The 18057-nt window shown below is 48.6% G+C and overlaps 1 protein-coding gene across 1 annotated transcript in view; it reads right to left on the reverse strand.

The window, feature by feature from the left end:
• Positions 1 to 6129: 6129 nt before the first annotated feature.
• The window catches only part of LOC126984049 (uncharacterized), a gene marked incomplete at its 3' end in the record, with an annotated part of 42595 nt that continues 30667 nt past the window's right edge, over positions 6130 to 18057 (reverse strand). Inside the window, 4 exon segments of the mRNA XM_050837427.1 lie at positions 6130 to 6197; positions 6320 to 6614; positions 6947 to 7098; positions 11761 to 11829. Of these exon segments, the coding sequence (XP_050693384.1) occupies positions 6130 to 6197; positions 6320 to 6614; positions 6947 to 7098; positions 11761 to 11829 (584 nt within the window).

Raw genomic sequence — 18057 nt, forward strand, 5'->3', positions numbered from 1 at the left:
CAAGAGGATTTGCACAAAATTTCAGCTTGGTCGGATAGATGGGAGATGCCCTTTAACGTAGACAAGTGCCAGGTCCTTCAAGTTGGAACGAGGAATAAGAAGTTCGATTACGAAATGCGCGGCGTTAAACTCAAAAGCGTTCAATGCGTCAAGGACTTGGGGGTCAAAATCGCGTCAAACCTCAAATTCTCACATCAATGCATCGATGCAGCAAATAAAGCGAACAGAATGTTGGGCTTCATTAAAAGAAACTTTTTATTCAAGAATAAAGATGTAATACTCCCGCTCTACAACAGTTTAGTCAGACCCCACTTGGAATATGCGGTACAGTTTTGGTCTCCCCACCATGCAAAGGATATAGCTAAATTAGGTGTTCAGCGTCGGGCAACGAAAATGATCCCTTCCTTGCGCAACAAATCCTACGAAGAAAGGCTTTCTACCCTTAACATGTTCTCTCTTGAGAAACGTCGCCTCCGAGGAAAACTGATCGAATGTTTTAAAATACTTAATGGTTTCACGAATATAGACAGATCAACATTGTTTCTGATCGATGACACTTTGCGCACGAGGAACAATGGCTTAAAACTCAGATGTAGACAAGTAAATTCAGACTGCACCAAATTTTTCTTCACCAACGTTGTAGTGCGAGAATGGAATAAGCTTCCACCATCAGTGGTCCAGTGCAACACGATTGACTCCTTCAAAAATAAGCTCGACCGTCACTTCCTTCAACGTAATATTAACTAGAGTAGAAATGCAACGTTTTGGAGTCTTCTGATTAATGTAAAATCACTTAGGTTTAAGGACAGACCACCAAGTCTGGACCATGGGGTCTGTGTGGTCTGATTTTCTATGTAAATCTATGTAAACAGCAGTAGAGGAGTTAGGCAAGGGTGTGTATACTGTCCCCGCTACTGTTCGGGCTGTACACAGAGGAGCTGGCAGAGAGGTTGAGGATATCAGGTTATGGGATAAGGGTGGGGAGTGAACGGTTAGGATGTCTCCTGTATGTACTTGACATGGTATTCACGAGTGAGGATAGTGAGGAATTGCAGCAAGGGTTAAATGTGGTTGTACAATATGGGAGAGACTTTGATATGAAGTTTAGTAATGAGAAAAGTTAGGTTTTGGTGGTAAATTCTGAGGCTATGGACGAGGGAAGGCACTAAGAGAGCTGAGCATGGGACATACAAATACCTAGGGATCATAGATGACGAGGATGAGACTTATAAAACCAAACAGAATATAATTTCTAGGGCAAACCAGTGGGTAGGAAGGCTAGGAAGTGTGGCTAGATGCAGAGCCAACGGGTATGAGGTGGTCAGGGGGTTATGGAAGGGTATGGCAGTACCAGGCCTCATGTATGGCTGAGAATGCAAGAGGTGAACAGTCAAAGAGCTAGATAAGCTTGAGACAGTACAGAACAGAGTAGGCAGGCTGGCTCTAGGTGCCAACAGGTGTGCAGCGGTGGATGCAGTGCGACGAGATGTAGGCTGGAGCACCTTTGAAGAAAAAATAGGAAAGGCAGCTTTAGGGTACAAAGTTAGGCTAAGAAAGATGAATGAGAAAAGGTGGGCTCGTAAGGTATATAAGTGGTCAAGTCAAGGGACAAAGTGGAACAAGTCTAGGATACACCGGGAGAAGAAACGTGAGCTGGAGAGCTTCACACTCTCCGAGATGATGCTACGGCGGGAGGAAATGGAAGTGAAGCGTAGAGTGAATGATAGAGTTCAGGAGAGGGGCAAGGAAGCCTGGAGCTTGAGGGTGTGGGCGAAGAGTTCTTTGGAATGGTATAAGTGGAAGGCCAAACTGAAGTGTGAAGCCTTCCACTGATAGTGATAGAGAAGTAGGTTCGCTGTTACCTTTGCAACGGCAGCGCAATAGTCGTGGTTTCAGTTTTGGTTCACGGCTAATTCAGTTTTTCATTTTCAAATTTTTCGCAGTTCTTCCACATATACTTTATATTTTTCTCTTTCCTTTTCATTATTTGGTGTAAGTAAATAGGATAATTTTTCTAGTGGTATCCTCCTCAATGTTATATTTTCCACGCACTTTCACTCCATCGCACTGCGGCAGGAAGTGTGTTACTGTTTTCTGCTCCCCCGACGACACAGCACAGTTTTTTCTTCTCCTGTGAACCTTTTCCTCCAGTGTAGTTGTAGCGAGTTAGTTCTGAACCGGAACATTGATTTAGATTTGAATGAGTTGTCATATGTAGTCTCTTCTTTTATTTCATGATTATTTCTAAAGTATGTGCTCAAGGTTGATTTTCCGTCCATGCCCATCCCCCACCTTCTTGCTCCCCATTCCCTAGAGTCTCTCCTCGATGTCTTCTTCAGCCGTGTGATTCAATTCTTCCATGTTTCTTATACGTAATGCCTTCATTTGTCCATGTATTATTCTTGGCCATTGATTCCCTTTGTTATGTTTTATAATGTCCAGCAATATTTCCTTTAGTAACTCATTATTTCCTCTCATTACATTCTTTACACAGCAGTATTTTGTCTGCATGTCCCTTTCCTCCATCGTGGCACTTCCTGTTTTAAGGCTTCCACGGCCACACAGCCTGGTGCTCCCACGATCTGCCTCCACACTGTGCTCTCCACCCTTTGCAGTGTTTCCTGTTGCACTCTAGTCCAGTCCACCATTGCTCCTCCCGTGAGTACACTTGGAATCACCACACTCTTCCGGTAGTTTTCCACAGTAAAACTATATCCTTATACTTTTTTTTCATATCTTCTTTCTGTAACAATAATTCCTAGGTATTTTATTTCTGACACTAGCTCAGTGTTACTAATCTTAATTGGCTTTCCTTGTCCTTTATTCAGGATCACGCAATGAGTCTTTTGTATATTAATATTTAGTCCACACTCTGCCGATATTTCCATCATGTGGGCCATTTCTTTCCTGCTGTTTGATAAAAGTTGGCGATCATCTGCATAAAACAATACTGGGATGTAAAATTACTATTCTTAAAACCCATTTGACTATCAATGATCAGCTTGATGACTGATTGATCGGCAGCACAAAGAGCAGTGGAGATCCTGCACAGCCTTGCCTTCTGCCGCCGGTTACCGCCACCTCGCCTACTTTTTTTTGGCCCACGCAGAGCTCTGTTATGTCATCCGTTTACAGACTTGCAATGGCGTCAGTGATCAATGAGTTACATTCAATTTTCTTCAATACTTTTATCAGGGACTTTCTATTTACTGAATCGAAGGCTTTTTCAAAAGCTATCGCTGTGATTATCAATTCCTGATTTATCTGTTTGCTGTTTTCTATGCAGTATCTTAATATAAATACGTTATCTTCTAGTCTTATCCCTTCTGTAAATCCTACCTGCAAAACATTTATTTCTCCCATTGATCTGATGTGCTGTAGTAATTTTCCCATTATTAAGCTCATTGTCAGTTTGTAGCTTGTGGTTGTTGGTCTGTGCTCTTTGACTTGTGGTTTGCTATTTTTTGCTATCATAACTGTTCCAGATGGTTTCCAGTGTTGTGGTACTTCATTGTTATTCATGACATTTAAACTTTGTGTTAGGGTTTCCACGACGGTAGCCTGGGAAAACCCTGTGTTGTTCTTCAAGGTCAGGACCAAATCCTTAGAGGTGGATAGTAGGATGTTTAGGTGGGCCACTGGGGGAAGCGGGAAGCAAGCTACTAGGTATGCCGTATGTGTGAAGGGGGGTCGACGAGACGATAGAACATATGTTACTTGAGTGTCCTGGGTGTGAAAGAGAGAGGCGAAGCATGGTGGAAATAATAATACAGGAGAGAGGAACGGAAGTGTGGAATAGGATGCTAGAGGGGAATGTAAAAAGGGCGATGGAACTCTTGCTAGATTTGAGTACGCTGCAGGCAGGGACCAGAAGGACAACAGAGGGGGTAAAAGAATTCCTGGAGAGCGCTCTGGATAGGGTGGACTTCTGTAAATGTCCCCGCTCGTGTCACTCTGGACTCTCTCAGCAAAGTCAATTCATTTTGTTTTAAGGCTGTTTGTCCTGAGGAAGTAAGCCGTTACAAAGGCTGTACTTACTACCGAACGGAGTGACTACCTCCCGAACCAAGACCAAGACTAAGTGTCTCCGTGAACAAATTGCACAATGTTTGCTGTTGTAACTTAATGCCTTGATCTCTGTCTGTGATATCACCTCGTGTGGTCAGTAATGTTAGCGTGATCGTGTCGGCTTTTTATTGACCATTCCAGGCACATCCCTGAATTTATTACCGCTGTTAACGTTGGCTAAGTGATTGATTGTAATAAATATAAAAAATTATACCCCTGTAAACTATTATGTATTCATGTGACCAATGACCTGGACCTTCCACCTCAACCCTCCGCCCCTTCCGGCACAACATCGACCCAGGCCGCCTGCTGTGTACACAACCAGCTGACTCACGCCACGTGGCACCTGCTGTTTCACACCACCTCATGACCCACACCACTTACTGACTCACACCCTGCTGACTCACACCACCTGCTGACTCACATGGTCTACTGATTCACACCACCCCCTGACCCACATCACCTGCTGAATCACGCTGCTGACTCACACCACCTGCTGAATCACACTGCTAACTCACACCACCTGCTGAATCACACTACTGACTCACATCACTTGCTGAATCACACTGCTAACTCACACCACCTGCTGAATCACACTGCTAACTCACACCACCTGCTGAATCACACTGCTAACTCACACCACCTGCTGAATCACACTACTGACACACCACCTGCTGAATCACACTGCTAACTCACACCACCTGCTGAATCACGCTGCTGACTCACCACCTGCTGAATCACACTACTGACTCACACCACCTGCTGAATCACACTGCTAACTCACACCACCTGCTGAATCACACTGCTGACTCACACCACCTGCTGAATCACACTACTGACTCACACCACCTGCTGAATCACACTGCTAACTCACACCACCTGCTGAATCACTCTGCTGACTCACACCACCTGCTGAATCACACTGCTAACTCACACCACCTGCTGAATCACGCTGCTGACTCACACCACCTGCTGAATCACACTGCTAACTCACACCACCTGCTGAATCACACTACTGACTCACACCACCTGCTGAATCACACTGCTAACTCACACCACCTGCTGAATCACACTGCTGACTCACACCACCTGCTGAATCACACTGCTAACTCACACCACCTGCTGAATCACACTGCTAACTCACACCACCTGCTGAATCACACTGCTAACTCACACCACCTGCTGAATCACACTACTGACTCACACCACCTGCTGAATCACACTGCTAACTCACACCACCTGCTGAATCACACTGCTAACTCACACCACCTGCTGAATCACACTACTGACTCACACCACCTGCTGAATCACACTACTGACTCACACCACCTGCTGAATCACACTGCTAACTCACACCACCTGCTGAATCACACTGCTAACTCACACCACCTGCTGAATCACACTGCTAACTCACACCACCTGCTGAATCACACTACTGACTCACACCACCTGCTGAATCACACTGCTAGCTCACACCACCTGCTGAATCACACTGCTAGCTCACACCACCTGCTGAATCACACTGCTAACTCACACCATCTGAATCACACTACTGACTCACACCACCTGCTGAATCACACTGCTAGCTCACACCACCTGCTGAATCACACTGCTAACTCACACCATCTGAATCACACTGCTAACTCACACCATCTGCTGAATCACACTGCTAACTCACACCACCTGCTAAATCACACTGCTAACTCATACCATCTGAATCACACCGCTAACTCACACCATCTGAATCACACTACTGATTCACACCATCTGCTAAATCACACCATCTGAATCACGCTGCTGACTCACACCACCTGCTGACTCACACTGCTGACTCACACCACCTGCTCTCACATCACCGTCCGTCTCATACCACCTGTTGAATCACACTGCTGACTCATACCACCTACTAAATCACTCTCCTGACTCACACTGCTGACTCACACCACCTGCTGAATCACACTGCTGACACACTGCTGATTCACACCGCTTGCTATCCCACCATCGGTAGACTCAAACCATCTGCTGAATCACACAGCTGACTCGCACCACCTACTGACTCACCGACCATTCTACAGCAATACTTGTGCTGGAGTAACTGGTGGCTGACAGTCCTTCAGGCACCAGCGGCTCTGTGTATAGAGAAAGGTTTATTTCTCTCTCTCTCTCTCTCTCTCTCTCTCTCTCTCTCTCTCTCTCTCTCTCTCTCTCTCTCTCTCTCTCTCTCTCTCTCTCTCTCTCTCTCCACCTTTACCTGGACAAGTGGTGAAGGTGCTGGCCATCACCTCCTTCATGTCAGCCGTGCAGGTCTTGCCGCCCACCGTCACCTTCACCAGCGCCTGCACGTGGTAATTTGTGCTCGGTGTCAAACCAGAGAACCTGTACCCCGTGTTCACTGTTATGCCAGAGACCCAGTTCCCCGAGTTCGTTGTCAGGCCAGAGAATGTGTACGTCGTGTCCGGTGTCAGGCCAGAGAACGTGTACGTGTACCCTCGCCATGTCCCTTCAAATGTTCTGTTCTCCTCATTGAGCCTGCTGCTCCCATCTTCCTGTGGGAACAAATGAGTGTCTCAAGAAAGTTTAAACTGTCGTCATGCTAACTTTCTGTGAAGATCAATTCTTTACCAAAGTTACTTACATACACAGCTCCTATTTATGAGCAAAATCTTCCGCCACTAGACTTTGGTTAAAAATTATCAACATCTTGCAATTAGACTTGAACTATGGTCCCTGGGATCACCGCGTATGAGCCGTATTTGCCATGCATTCTTCCTTGCCATACCTTGCCATGCATTCATCCGACAATTACCTGTGCTGATTTACCCTTCTGATTAATTATCCTTCATTGGTCGTCATGAGATGTTTTGTGGTGTACACTTACCCAAAACTGCAGCACGTAGGAGAACTGGCTGCCATTGAACATATCCTCAATGTAATCCTGTGTCGTGAAAGGGTAGATAAACACCGTCGCAGTTTTTTCCGTGATGGATTTCACATGTGGCGGGTCCTTGAAGCTTGGCAGCCCGGGGTGTCCTGTAAAAGAACACATGTGTCAATGGGTCAGCAAAAAATGTAAGTGAGGTAATCAGGCCATTACTCCATTACAGGAGGAAACAAAAGTGTGAACTAAAGATCACTCAAGGACATGAGGAGACAAAAGTGTGGGTGAATGTATAACTCGGGGACAGGAGGAGACAAAAGTGTGGGTGAATCTTTTTTCTCAATCATGAACACAAGGAGACAAATGTGTGAGCCAATCTGTCATTCGATGAGGGACACAAGGAGACAAAGGTGTGGACGAATCTATCACTCGGGGACAGGAAGAGATAAGTGGTGACCAGTCATTGTAAATAATTTAATAGTCAGTGTACAGTGGCCACCAGTCAGTGTACAGCGGCCACCAGTCAGTGTACAGTGGCCACCAGTCAGTGTAAAGCGGCCACCAGTCAGTGTGCAGTGGCCACCAGTCAGTGTACAGTGGCCACCAGTCAGTGTGCAGTGGTCACCAGTCATTGTGCAGCGGCCACCAGTCAGTGTACAGTGGCCACCAGTCAGTGTAAAGCGGCCACCAGTCAGTGTGCAGTGGCCACCAGTCAATGTACAGTGGCCATCAGTCAGTGTACAGTGGCCACCAGTCAGTGCACAGTGGCCACCAGTCAGTGTGCAGTGGCCACCAGTCAGTGTAAAGCGGCCACCAGTCAGTGTGCAGTGGCCACCAGTCAGTGTGCAGTGGCCACCAGTCAGTGTGCAGTGGCCACCAGTCAGTGTGCAGTGGCCACCAGTCAGTGTACAGTGGCCACCAGTCAGTGCACAGTGGCCACCAGTCAGTGTACAGTGGCCACCAGTCAGTGTACAGTGGCCACCGGTCAGTGTACAGTGGCCACCAGTCAGTGTACAGTGGCCACCAGTCAGTGTGCAGTGGCCACCAGTCAGTGTATAGTGGCCACCAGTCAGTGTGCAATGGCCACCAGTCAGTATACAGCGGCCACCAGTCAGTGTACAGCGGCCACCAGTCAGTGTACAACAGCCACCAGTTAGTGTACAACGGCCACCAGTCAGTGTACAGCGGCCACCAGTCAGTGTACAGCGGCCACCAGTCAGTGTACAGCGGCCACCAGTCAGTGTACAGCGGCCACCAGTCAGTGTACAGCGGCCATCAGTCAGTGTACAGCGGCCACCAGTCAGTGTACAGCGGCCACCAGTCAGTGTACAGCGGCCACCAGTCAGTGTACAACAACCACCAGTCAGTGTACAACAACCACCAGTCAGTGTACAACAACCACCAGTCAGTGTACAACAACCACCAGTCAGTGTACAACAACCACCAGTCAGTGTACAACAACCACCAGTCAGTGTACAACAACTACCAGTCAGTGTACAGCGGCCACCAGTCAGTGTACAGCGGCCACCAGTCAGTGTACAGCGGCCACCAGTCAGTGTACAGCGGCCACCAGTCAGTGTGCAGTGCCCACCAGTCAGTGTACAGTGGCCACCAGTCAGTGTGCAGTGCCCACCAGTCAGTGTACAGCGGCCACCAGTCAGTGTGCAGTGCCCACCAGTCAGTGTACAGTGGCCACCAGTCAGTGTAAAGCGGCCACCAGTCAGTGTGCAGTGGCCACCAGTCAGTGTGCAGTGGCCACCAGTCAGTGTACAGTGGCCACCAGTCAGTGTGCAGTGGCCACCAGTCAGTGTACAGTGGCCACCAGTCAGTGTAAAGCGGCCACCAGTCAGTGTGCAGTGGCCACCAGTCAGTGTACAGTGGCCACCAGTCAGTGTACAGTGGCCACCAGTCAGTGTACAGTGGCCACCAGTCAGTGTACAGTGGCCACCAGTCAGTGTACAGTGGCCACCAGTCAGTGTACAGTGGCCACCAGTCAGTGTACAGCGGCCACCAGTCAGTGTACAGTGGCCACCAGTCAGTGTACAGTGGCCACCAGTCAGTGTACAGTGGCCACCAGTCAGTGTACAGTGGCCACCAGTCAGTGTACAGCGGCCACCAGTCAGTGTACAGCGGCCACCAGTCAGTGTACAGCGGCCACCAGTCAGTGTACAGCGGCCACCAGTCAGTGTACAGCGGCCACCAGTCAGTGTGCATTGGCCACCAGTCAGTGTACAGCGGCCACCAGTCAGTGTACAGCGGCCACCAGTCAGTGTACAGCGGCCACCAGTCAGTGTACAGCGGCCACCAGTCAGTGTACAGCGGCCACCAGTCAGTGTACAGTGGCCACCAGTCAGTGTACAGCGGCCACCAGTCAGTGTACAGCGGCCACCAGTCAGTGTACAGCGGCCACCAGTCAGTGTACAGCGGCCACCAGTCAGTGTACAGCGGCCACCAGTCAGTGTACAGTGGCCACCAGTCAGTGTACAGCGGCCACCAGTCAGTGTACAGTGGCCACCAGTCAGTGTACAGCGGCCACCAGTCAGTGTACAGTGGCCACCAGTCAGTGTACAGTGGCCACCAGTCAGTGTACAGCGGCCACCAGTCAGTGTACAGCGGCCACCAGTCAGTGTACAGTGGCCACCAGTCAGTGTACAGCGGCCACCAGTCAGTGTAAAGCGGCCACCAGTCAGTGTACAGTGGCCACCAGTCAGTGTGCAGTGGCCACCAGTCAGTGTACAGTGGTCACCAGTCAGTGTAAAGCGGCCACCAGTCAGTGTACAGTGGCCACCAGTCAGTGTACAGTGGCCACCAGTCAGTGTGCAGTGGCCACCAGTCAGTGTGCAGTGGCCACCAGTCAGTGTGCAGTGGCCACCAGTCAGTGTACAGTGGTCACCAGTCAGTGTAAAGCGGCCACCAGTCAGTGTACAGTGGCCACCAGTCAGTGTACAGTGGCCACCAGTCAGTGTACAGTGGCCACCAGTCAGTGTGCAGTGGCCACCAGTCAGTGTAAAGCGGCCACCAGTCAGTGTGCAGTGGCCACCAGTCAGTGTGCAGTGGCCACCAGTCAGGTTATAGTGTGTTAAAGATAGTGTACAGTGGCCACCAGTCAGGTTATTGTGTGTTAAAGATAGTGTACAGAGGCCACCAGTCAGGTTATTGTGTGTTAAAGATAGTGTACAGAGGCCACCAGTCAGGTTATAGTGTGTTAAAGATAGTGTACAGAGGCCACCAGTCAGGTTATAGTGTGTTAAAGATAGTGTACAGAGGCCACCAGTCAGGTTATAATGTGTTAAAGATAGTGTACAGTGGCCACCAGTCAGGTTATAGTGTGTTAAAGATAGTGTACAGAGGCCACCAGTCAGGTTATAGTGTGTTAAAGCAGTGTACAGTGGCCACCAGTCAGGTTATTGTGTGTTAAAGATAGTGTACAGAGGCCACCAGTCAGGTTATAGTGTGTTAAAGATAGTGTACAGAGGCCACCAGTCAGGTTATTGTGTGTTAAAGATAGTGTACAGAGGCCACCAGTCAGGTTATAGTGTGTTAAAGATAGTGTACAGAGGCCACCAGTCAGGTTATTGTGTGTTAAAGATAGTGTACAGAGGCCACCAGTCAGGTTATAATGTGTTAAAGATAGTGTACAGTGGCCACCAGTCAGGTTATTGTGTGTTAAAGATAGTGTACAGAGGCCACTAGTCATTTTTCAAGTCTTGAAAAACGATCGCATCGCAGGCCCTTGCCCATAATGCTCATATTTGCTTGGAAAATCATCATTTACATAATAAAGGTATTATCTCATGACATATACAGATAGCTTCATTCTGCCATGTTGTGTACAAATCATATTACGTGCACATGTCTTTAATATTGTATCACATTGTTATGGCAATCAAGCGCAACTTCTCTTTGCAAATCAGCACTGATAAGAGGCAAGTCACCTTCTGTCCGATGAAGTTAAGGGAATATTAAAATTCAGGTGTTATTAGGCATCTACACTCCCTACCTCTTCTATCATTCTCTCACCTCTCCAGTCTCTCCTCCTCATTCTTCCTGCCTGGTCTCTCATCTTCCCTCCTCCTCACCCAATTCCCCTCACCCTCCCGCTCTCCTCTTCTTCCCCCTCCTCTCTATCCCTCTCACTTTTATCCCTCTCTTCTCTTCCCTCACTCACTCTCTCTCTCACTCTCCCTTCTTCACCTTCCTTCTCCCCCTCTCCCTCTCATTTGGTCCTCCTCATCCCCTTCACCTCCTAGCTTTCACTATTCACCCTCCACACATCCCCCTCAGTCCTTTTTCTTCATTCCTTTATCAGACCACTTCATGTCTTCCTCCTCCCCCTTCTCCCTCCTTCCTCTCCACTCACCTCATCTCTCTGGTCAGGTCACTAGTAACTCCACTCATCAGTCCTCCTCCCCACAGAGTAATAATCGTTCTTCAGACAGTAGCATGTTGCCATTCATTTGCACTTTTCTCCTTCCCTTCTTCAATTATTCACGCACTTATCCACTCACTGACTCATTACCTCACTCCCTCAGCCAGCCAGTTAGTCCTTCCCCGTAGAACTCAGTAATCATACTTCAGACAGTAGCATGTTGTTACTCATTTGCACTTTTCTCCTTTCCTCACTCACTCACTCATTTTATCACTCCCTCACTAACTCATTCACTCCCTCAGCCAGTCAGTAAGTCACCTTCTCTGCAGAGCTCAGTAATAGTTCTTCTTACAGTAGTATGTTGTCACTTATTTGCACTTTTCTTTCCTTCCCTACCTCAGTCACTCATTCACCTACTTAATCAGTCAATGAATTAGCTACTCACCATCTTTACAGGGCATCTCCATTGGTCCAGGATCATTATCAAGTTTCTCGCCGCGACCTTGATCAGAATCTGCATAAGAAATCATGATGTTTTAAATAGTCATCACCAAAAATGAGTTAAGGGTATTGTTCCTAAGCTTACCTACAGTAATCTTAGCCTTTATGTAATGCAGAAAGGTGGTCACATGTTTCAAAGGTTGAATTTCATAACGTTCGTGCCGTCATGGTGTAGTAGTGTTTTCACCTCAGGGAACTAGACGTCCCTGCCCTGCATAGTCTCAGGTCACCCTTGGACAAGGTGTAATACCTGATCTGTCTCCCGTGCCAGGGTCACGGTGAAGCCTTTGTGCAGCAGCAGTGGTGGATTGGACTGCAGGCAGAGGATCTCTTTATGAGACAATGGCTGGAGTTCCAGGGTCCTAGTCAGCTGGACTGTGAGGGCTGAACTACCACTAACACACACACGTACACACACACTCCGGTATAAGGGTTGATGCTCTTTCGATTATTCCCAGCTTGCCGCTACACCCAGCCTGCTTTGTTCGCCGACCCGAAGCTGCTCCTGGTGGCGATGCAGTCTCATTCGGCTTCACGGCCGGCGCCCTGACTCCACGCGGCGTCGAAGCGAGCCAAGGTGGTGTGGTTGCCCGAGAGCTGAGGCAGAGCGGAACTGACCCGAGAGCGGTCCAGGACCTGCGTCCCCTTTCCTCCCTCTCAACCTTGGAGCTCCGGCCTGCCGGCGCCTCCGTCCCACCTACCCAGTCTCGTCTCCTCGCCGAGCTGACACCGTTTGTTCGTCCTTGGCTTCCCGTCTACCCCGGAGTCATCATCTACGGGCACTCAGGCAGCTGACATTCTGCTGAGTCCGTCATCCTCCATCGAGTGACGTCTACGAGGCAGTGTGCGTCTCTACCTCACCGCAACGGGCGTCTCTTCCCACGAGGCGCCACTCACAATTGCCGGGTCGGGCTGCCGCTTTCCCTGGGTCCGGTCGCGGTCTACTGAAGAGTACGGGAGGTGTATTGGACTTTGTATCTTAACATGTTTACACTTACACTTTTGGTTGATTTGATCATATTTCCTTAGAAACCTGGTGAAGATATAATCATACTTGGACTCGATTGAAGGAGTTGCCGCCGTTCTCCTGGCTTCAATCAGTCCTATAACCATCTGAACCTCCTTGCCTTGACATGGACCGTGCCTGATTATTTAAGCCTGCGATGTGGAGTGTGGCGACCTCTACACTAAACGGCCTCCCTGGGAACCAGTTGTCGGTGTGAGCTCCCCGTCCCTCCCCTCTATCGACGGTACCCCCATCCCTATTCTGCATAACAGCTGGTTCTTGTTTTCTCCTGAAAGATGTCTTCCGTGGGCATTTGAGGTTGTACCTCCCGGCTTCTAGGTGGAGTTTGAGGGTTTTTCTTATACTCAAGGAATATTTCAGCTTTTTGGTCTCAGAAAGGGCGTCTGATACTCTCTAGAGTTGGAGGAGAACACCTGGTGACAGGTGACACTGGCCAGGCCTCGAAAGGGTCGCAGAGTTGGGTTAGACGTTTCGGAAAGTGGGAACGAATTGCTGGTTCCTCTCTTCCCTTGCCAGCTCTGCTGTGTGACTACGCCGGCCCCGTTCTATGGGACAAAACTTCGAGGACAATAGCTGAAAAGCGTCGGGTTGTGAAAGTCTCTCTCGTGACCGAGGCTCAGGACAAGCGATTGGTCTTTGAGGCGTTTTCAAGACCCTGTGGAAGCGAACTCCCAGTGTTGGAGGCATCTAGCACAGCAGTATCTAATTTCCATGTACAATTTTTATCCAGTTCAATTTATGGTCACACTTTAGGTTATTTCGAAAGCGCTTTTAATATTTGCCCAAACTGTTAACTCGCTTAAATTTCTAACAATGCCTTCGAACCTTAAGTGTGACGTCTGCCCCGGACGATTTGCAGCTCAGTACTTCCAGCTGAGCCCGGATGGTTTTCACGGCTCGTGTTGGGGCTGTGGCGAGAAGGGGCACAGACGCAGTCGGTATCCGAGGGAGCGAAGGACGCGCTCTCTCGACCGGCTGGGTTCAGACGCGTTCCAGCCTTGCTACAACTACAAGGACTGTGGCAAGTCTGGCCACCGCTCGAACGCCTGCCTCAATCCGAAGTAAGTGGCGCAGGCGGGAAACTCGGACAGGCTGGAGAAGGGGGCCGAATCCTAGCCGTCCTCAGTCCCCGGGCCCTGACTTGTGTAAGATGTCGCCGAACAACCAGCGCGATGCTGGTGGAAGGCTCATTGGATGGGAAGCCATGCCGCCTGACAGTGAACACCAGGGCTGAAAAGACCTCGGCGCTGCCTGACATCCTGGCCGCTAGGCGACTCCCAGACGCGCCAAAGAGGCTGTGCGGCGTCACGGGACACTGTGTGCAGCTCAAGGGGCCATTGGAGGCACGTATCGGCGTGGGCAGCGCGGAGAAGCGGCTGCCGGTGTACGTCGCCTATCTGGGCGAGCCGTGCTTGCTGGGCCTCGACTACTTGATGCAGAGCAAGGCTTGTGTCGACCTCGAATGGAAGCTGGTGAGGGTGCGCGGTCAAGAAGTGCCCTTGCTTCCGGAAGTTGGCTGTGCGGAGGTAGTTTTTTTTTTTTTTTTTTTTTTACATTAAAGAAAACGGCTCAAGGGCAACATAAAGAGTGCAAGAAAAAAAAAGCCCGCTACTCGCCGCTCCCATAAAAGCCAAAAGTAAAGTGTAGACAAAAGAGAGGTCAATTTCCGTTGGAGAGGTGTCCTGATACTCTTCTTAAAAGAGGTTAAGTCATAGGCAGGAGGAAATACTGACGAAGGAAGGCTGTTCCAAAGTTTACCAGTGAAGGGAATGAAAGAATGGAGATGGTGGTTAACTCTTGCATAAGGGGTTTGAACAGTATAGGGATGAGCAGGAGTAGAAAGTCATGTGCAGCGGGGCCGTCGGAGTGTTGGGGTGAGGCATGCAGTTAGAAAGTTCAGAAGAGCATGAAAATATAGAGATAGAGAAGATAGAGAGGCATCATGGCGGCGGAATTTAAGAGGTAGAAGACTAACAGTAAGAGGAGGAGAGTAGATGAGACGAAGATCCTTAGACTCCACTCTGTCCAGAAGAGCTGTGTGAGTGGAGCCCCCCCCTCACACGTGAGATGCATACGAGGGCGGACAAGGCCCCTATAAATGGAAAGCATCTGTGCGGGGTAGTTACGGCTGAGCGACTGCACCTTGCCTTAGGACGGAGGCCAGGATCCGGTGTCGACTGTCCAGAGCGATGCGTGAAGCGGAAGGCATTGTGGAACCCACAGAAAACCTGCGGCTGGCTGACGGTGTGGCAGTCGGGTGGAGCCCCGTTGGGGCGTGGGAGGAGCTGGTTGCGCAAGAGTGAAGTGAAAGGTGCAGGGGTGGGGGAGACGGGACAGACAGATGGAGAGACTTAAGAAGCGGAGGAGTTGCGTGTGAGACGAGCTGATGGACAGAGCCGCGTGACTGAGTCTGAGAGGTGCTCGTGTTGCGTGTCTGCTAGAGCCGTGTGCGTGCCCCTTGTGCGTGTCCCTTGTACCCTGATTAACCTGCACTGTGCCCGAGGACTTGTGTAACGTGTGTGGACAGTGGAACCTGTCATTCTATCAGAACTAGTGTTATTGTGGATTTCCTTGTGCCCTTCCTTGCCTCCCTGCGTTCTCCTCCTCGGTGCTCTGGGCCGCTGTCGGTGTCTGGCGTCTTTGGGAACTGTTCTGGGTTCATGCCCCTGTATGTTAAGCATGCCGCCTGTCTGCCTGGTGTTGGTGGTTTATGGAGGGTGGCGTAACAATATCAATGTTCTTGACACATGCATAAACATACTGCACTTTTTCATCCAGTGAGCCTCCAAACACCTGTATCTTAGTAATGGCCCAAGAGACCTAAATTACCAAAGGCTTTGCCTTCTCGTGTACGGCCTTTAGACCCATTATCAGAGCCCCCAGCGACTCGACGAAGGTTGCTGCATCATCAGCAAAAACAAGATCAGTGACCTTGGCATTGCCAGCAGATCCTCCACAATGACTGCTCCTCAACTCTGCCTAATACACGGTCCTCAGTCGTGTTTTCAGGGGAAAAAAGTTGGATACGCCCCTCCCCAGCACACATTTCACAGCACACTGTCTCAGAGTATAGACCAATTAATAGGAAAATGGTTCTTGCAGGAATCCCACTAAGTTGCCGAAGAGTTCTACACGAAGGACTGAATCAAACGCCTTCTTGAGATCGACTTAGGCTGCAAGTATACCTTGTCGAACCTCACAATGACACTCCACCAGTTCATATAGTGCTACGAAACGGTCAATTATTGACTTACAAAGCCTGATACCCAGACTGCTCAAGCCTCTTCAACTTCAGCAATGCTTGCCATTGACCAGTGAAATACCACTGTAGTTGTTACATTACTAATGGTCCCTTTTCCATTTCCAGATAGGGCCAACCAGCCCCCTATTCCAATCAAGAGATATAGTACCAGATTGCCATACGACAGTCAAGACAGCATTCAACTTGCGGATCATGTATGGGCTCACCACCAGCTTTGATGAGCTCCATACTGATGTTACAAACACCAGTTGCCTTTCTAGCCCCTAACCTGGTCACAGCCCCTCTGATTCTTTCCAGAGGCTTTTGCCAATGGGTGGATCAGCAGTTAGCTACTGATTAGGGGCTGCTCCATCTGAGCATCTGCCGCGAACAACCGTTTGAAGTACTCAGTCCAAAGAGCTCTCTACTCATCCATGTCTTTGACGAAGCAATCAATTTTGCTCGGATAGCACTTGCTTGAGAGAGAGGCCCAGTGCAGAGCTTCTTCAGGGTTCAGTAGGCAGGTCAGAGGTCATTTAAATGAGATGGCCCTCGACATCCTCAGCAAAACTCATGCCATACCTCTCCTTGTCTCTTCTCAGAAAGCATTAGTTCTTTAAGAACATAAGAACATGAGAACGTAAGGAGTCTGCAAGAAGCTGGTAGACATGTACAAGGCACCTCCTGTGAACTTAAACCCACCTAAAATTACTATCCATAAATTTATCTAAACTGTCTTTTAAACTGGCTGTCGTATTGGCACTCACAACATGACTGCTAAGCCTGTTTCACTCATCCACCACTCTGTTGGTAAACCAATTTTTGACGATCTCCTTGTTGAATCTGAATATATCAAGTTTAAACCCATTACCACGTGTCCTACCTTATTAATATCCCCTTATAAAAGCCCTTCATAAATTTAAAAACTTCGATCAAGTCTCCTAGCACCTTTCGCCTTTCTAGAGAATGCAAGTTTAATTGTCTTTTCTCATATGGCAAGTTTCTTAATAACCCGTGAATCATCTTTTCCATCCTCCTTCTTATCGATTCTAACATTATGATATCCATTTTATAGTAAGGTGACCAGAACTGAATCAAGATGAGGTTTAACTAATGCTATTTATAACTTAAGGATGCCTTAAGCACTCCTGTTGCTTACACTCCTTGAAATGAATCCCTGTACCCTATTTGCTTGGTTTCTAGCTTGAACGCATTGTGTCCTTGGATGAAGCTCACTAAGTCACCTAAAGCCCTCTCACACAAAGACCTGCTTCTGGAAGTGTCATTTAAGCAATAATTATGTGAGTTGTTGTTCCTACCTACACTCAGAATACTGCACTTCCTGACATTGAACTCTATCTGCCACATCCCCACCCAATTGTACAATCTGTTTAGTTCATCCTGGAGAACATTAGCGTCCTGATCCGACACAATTACTCAACCGATCTTAGTATCATCAGCAAACGTATTGACATCAGTATTAATTCCTGTATCTAAATCATTGATATAAATGAAAACAGCAGTGGACCCAATACCGAACTTTGTGGGACCCCACTCGTAACACAGTCCTAGTCAGATCTTTTACCATTGATATGCAGTCTTTGCTTCCTATTGCTAAGCCACGCCCTGATCCAGTTCAAAATGTTCCGGTCTACTCCCTGAGCCTGTAATTTAAGCAGCAGTCGGTGGTGAAAAACTTTGTCAAACACCACTAAAATCAAGATATATTACATGATAGTTTTCATCTCTATCAACCGCCTCAATTACTTTATTATAGAAGGACAAGAGATTGGTAAGGTATGGCGTACCTTTCGTGAACCCATGCTGCGAGTCGTGAATTAAGCTATGTTTCTCCAGAATCTAGATGCTTCCTGTCTGGCCGGCTGCGGGTTCAGTCACCGGCATCGGTAGGTTTATCTCTCCCTTGCTGGGTTAGATTACTTTTTTCTGTGTTTTGGCTGGAGACAAAGATA

Source organism: Eriocheir sinensis, chromosome 5, assembly GCF_024679095.1.
Source record: "Eriocheir sinensis breed Jianghai 21 chromosome 5, ASM2467909v1, whole genome shotgun sequence".
NCBI classification, from domain to species: Eukaryota; Metazoa; Arthropoda; class Malacostraca; order Decapoda; family Varunidae; genus Eriocheir; species Eriocheir sinensis.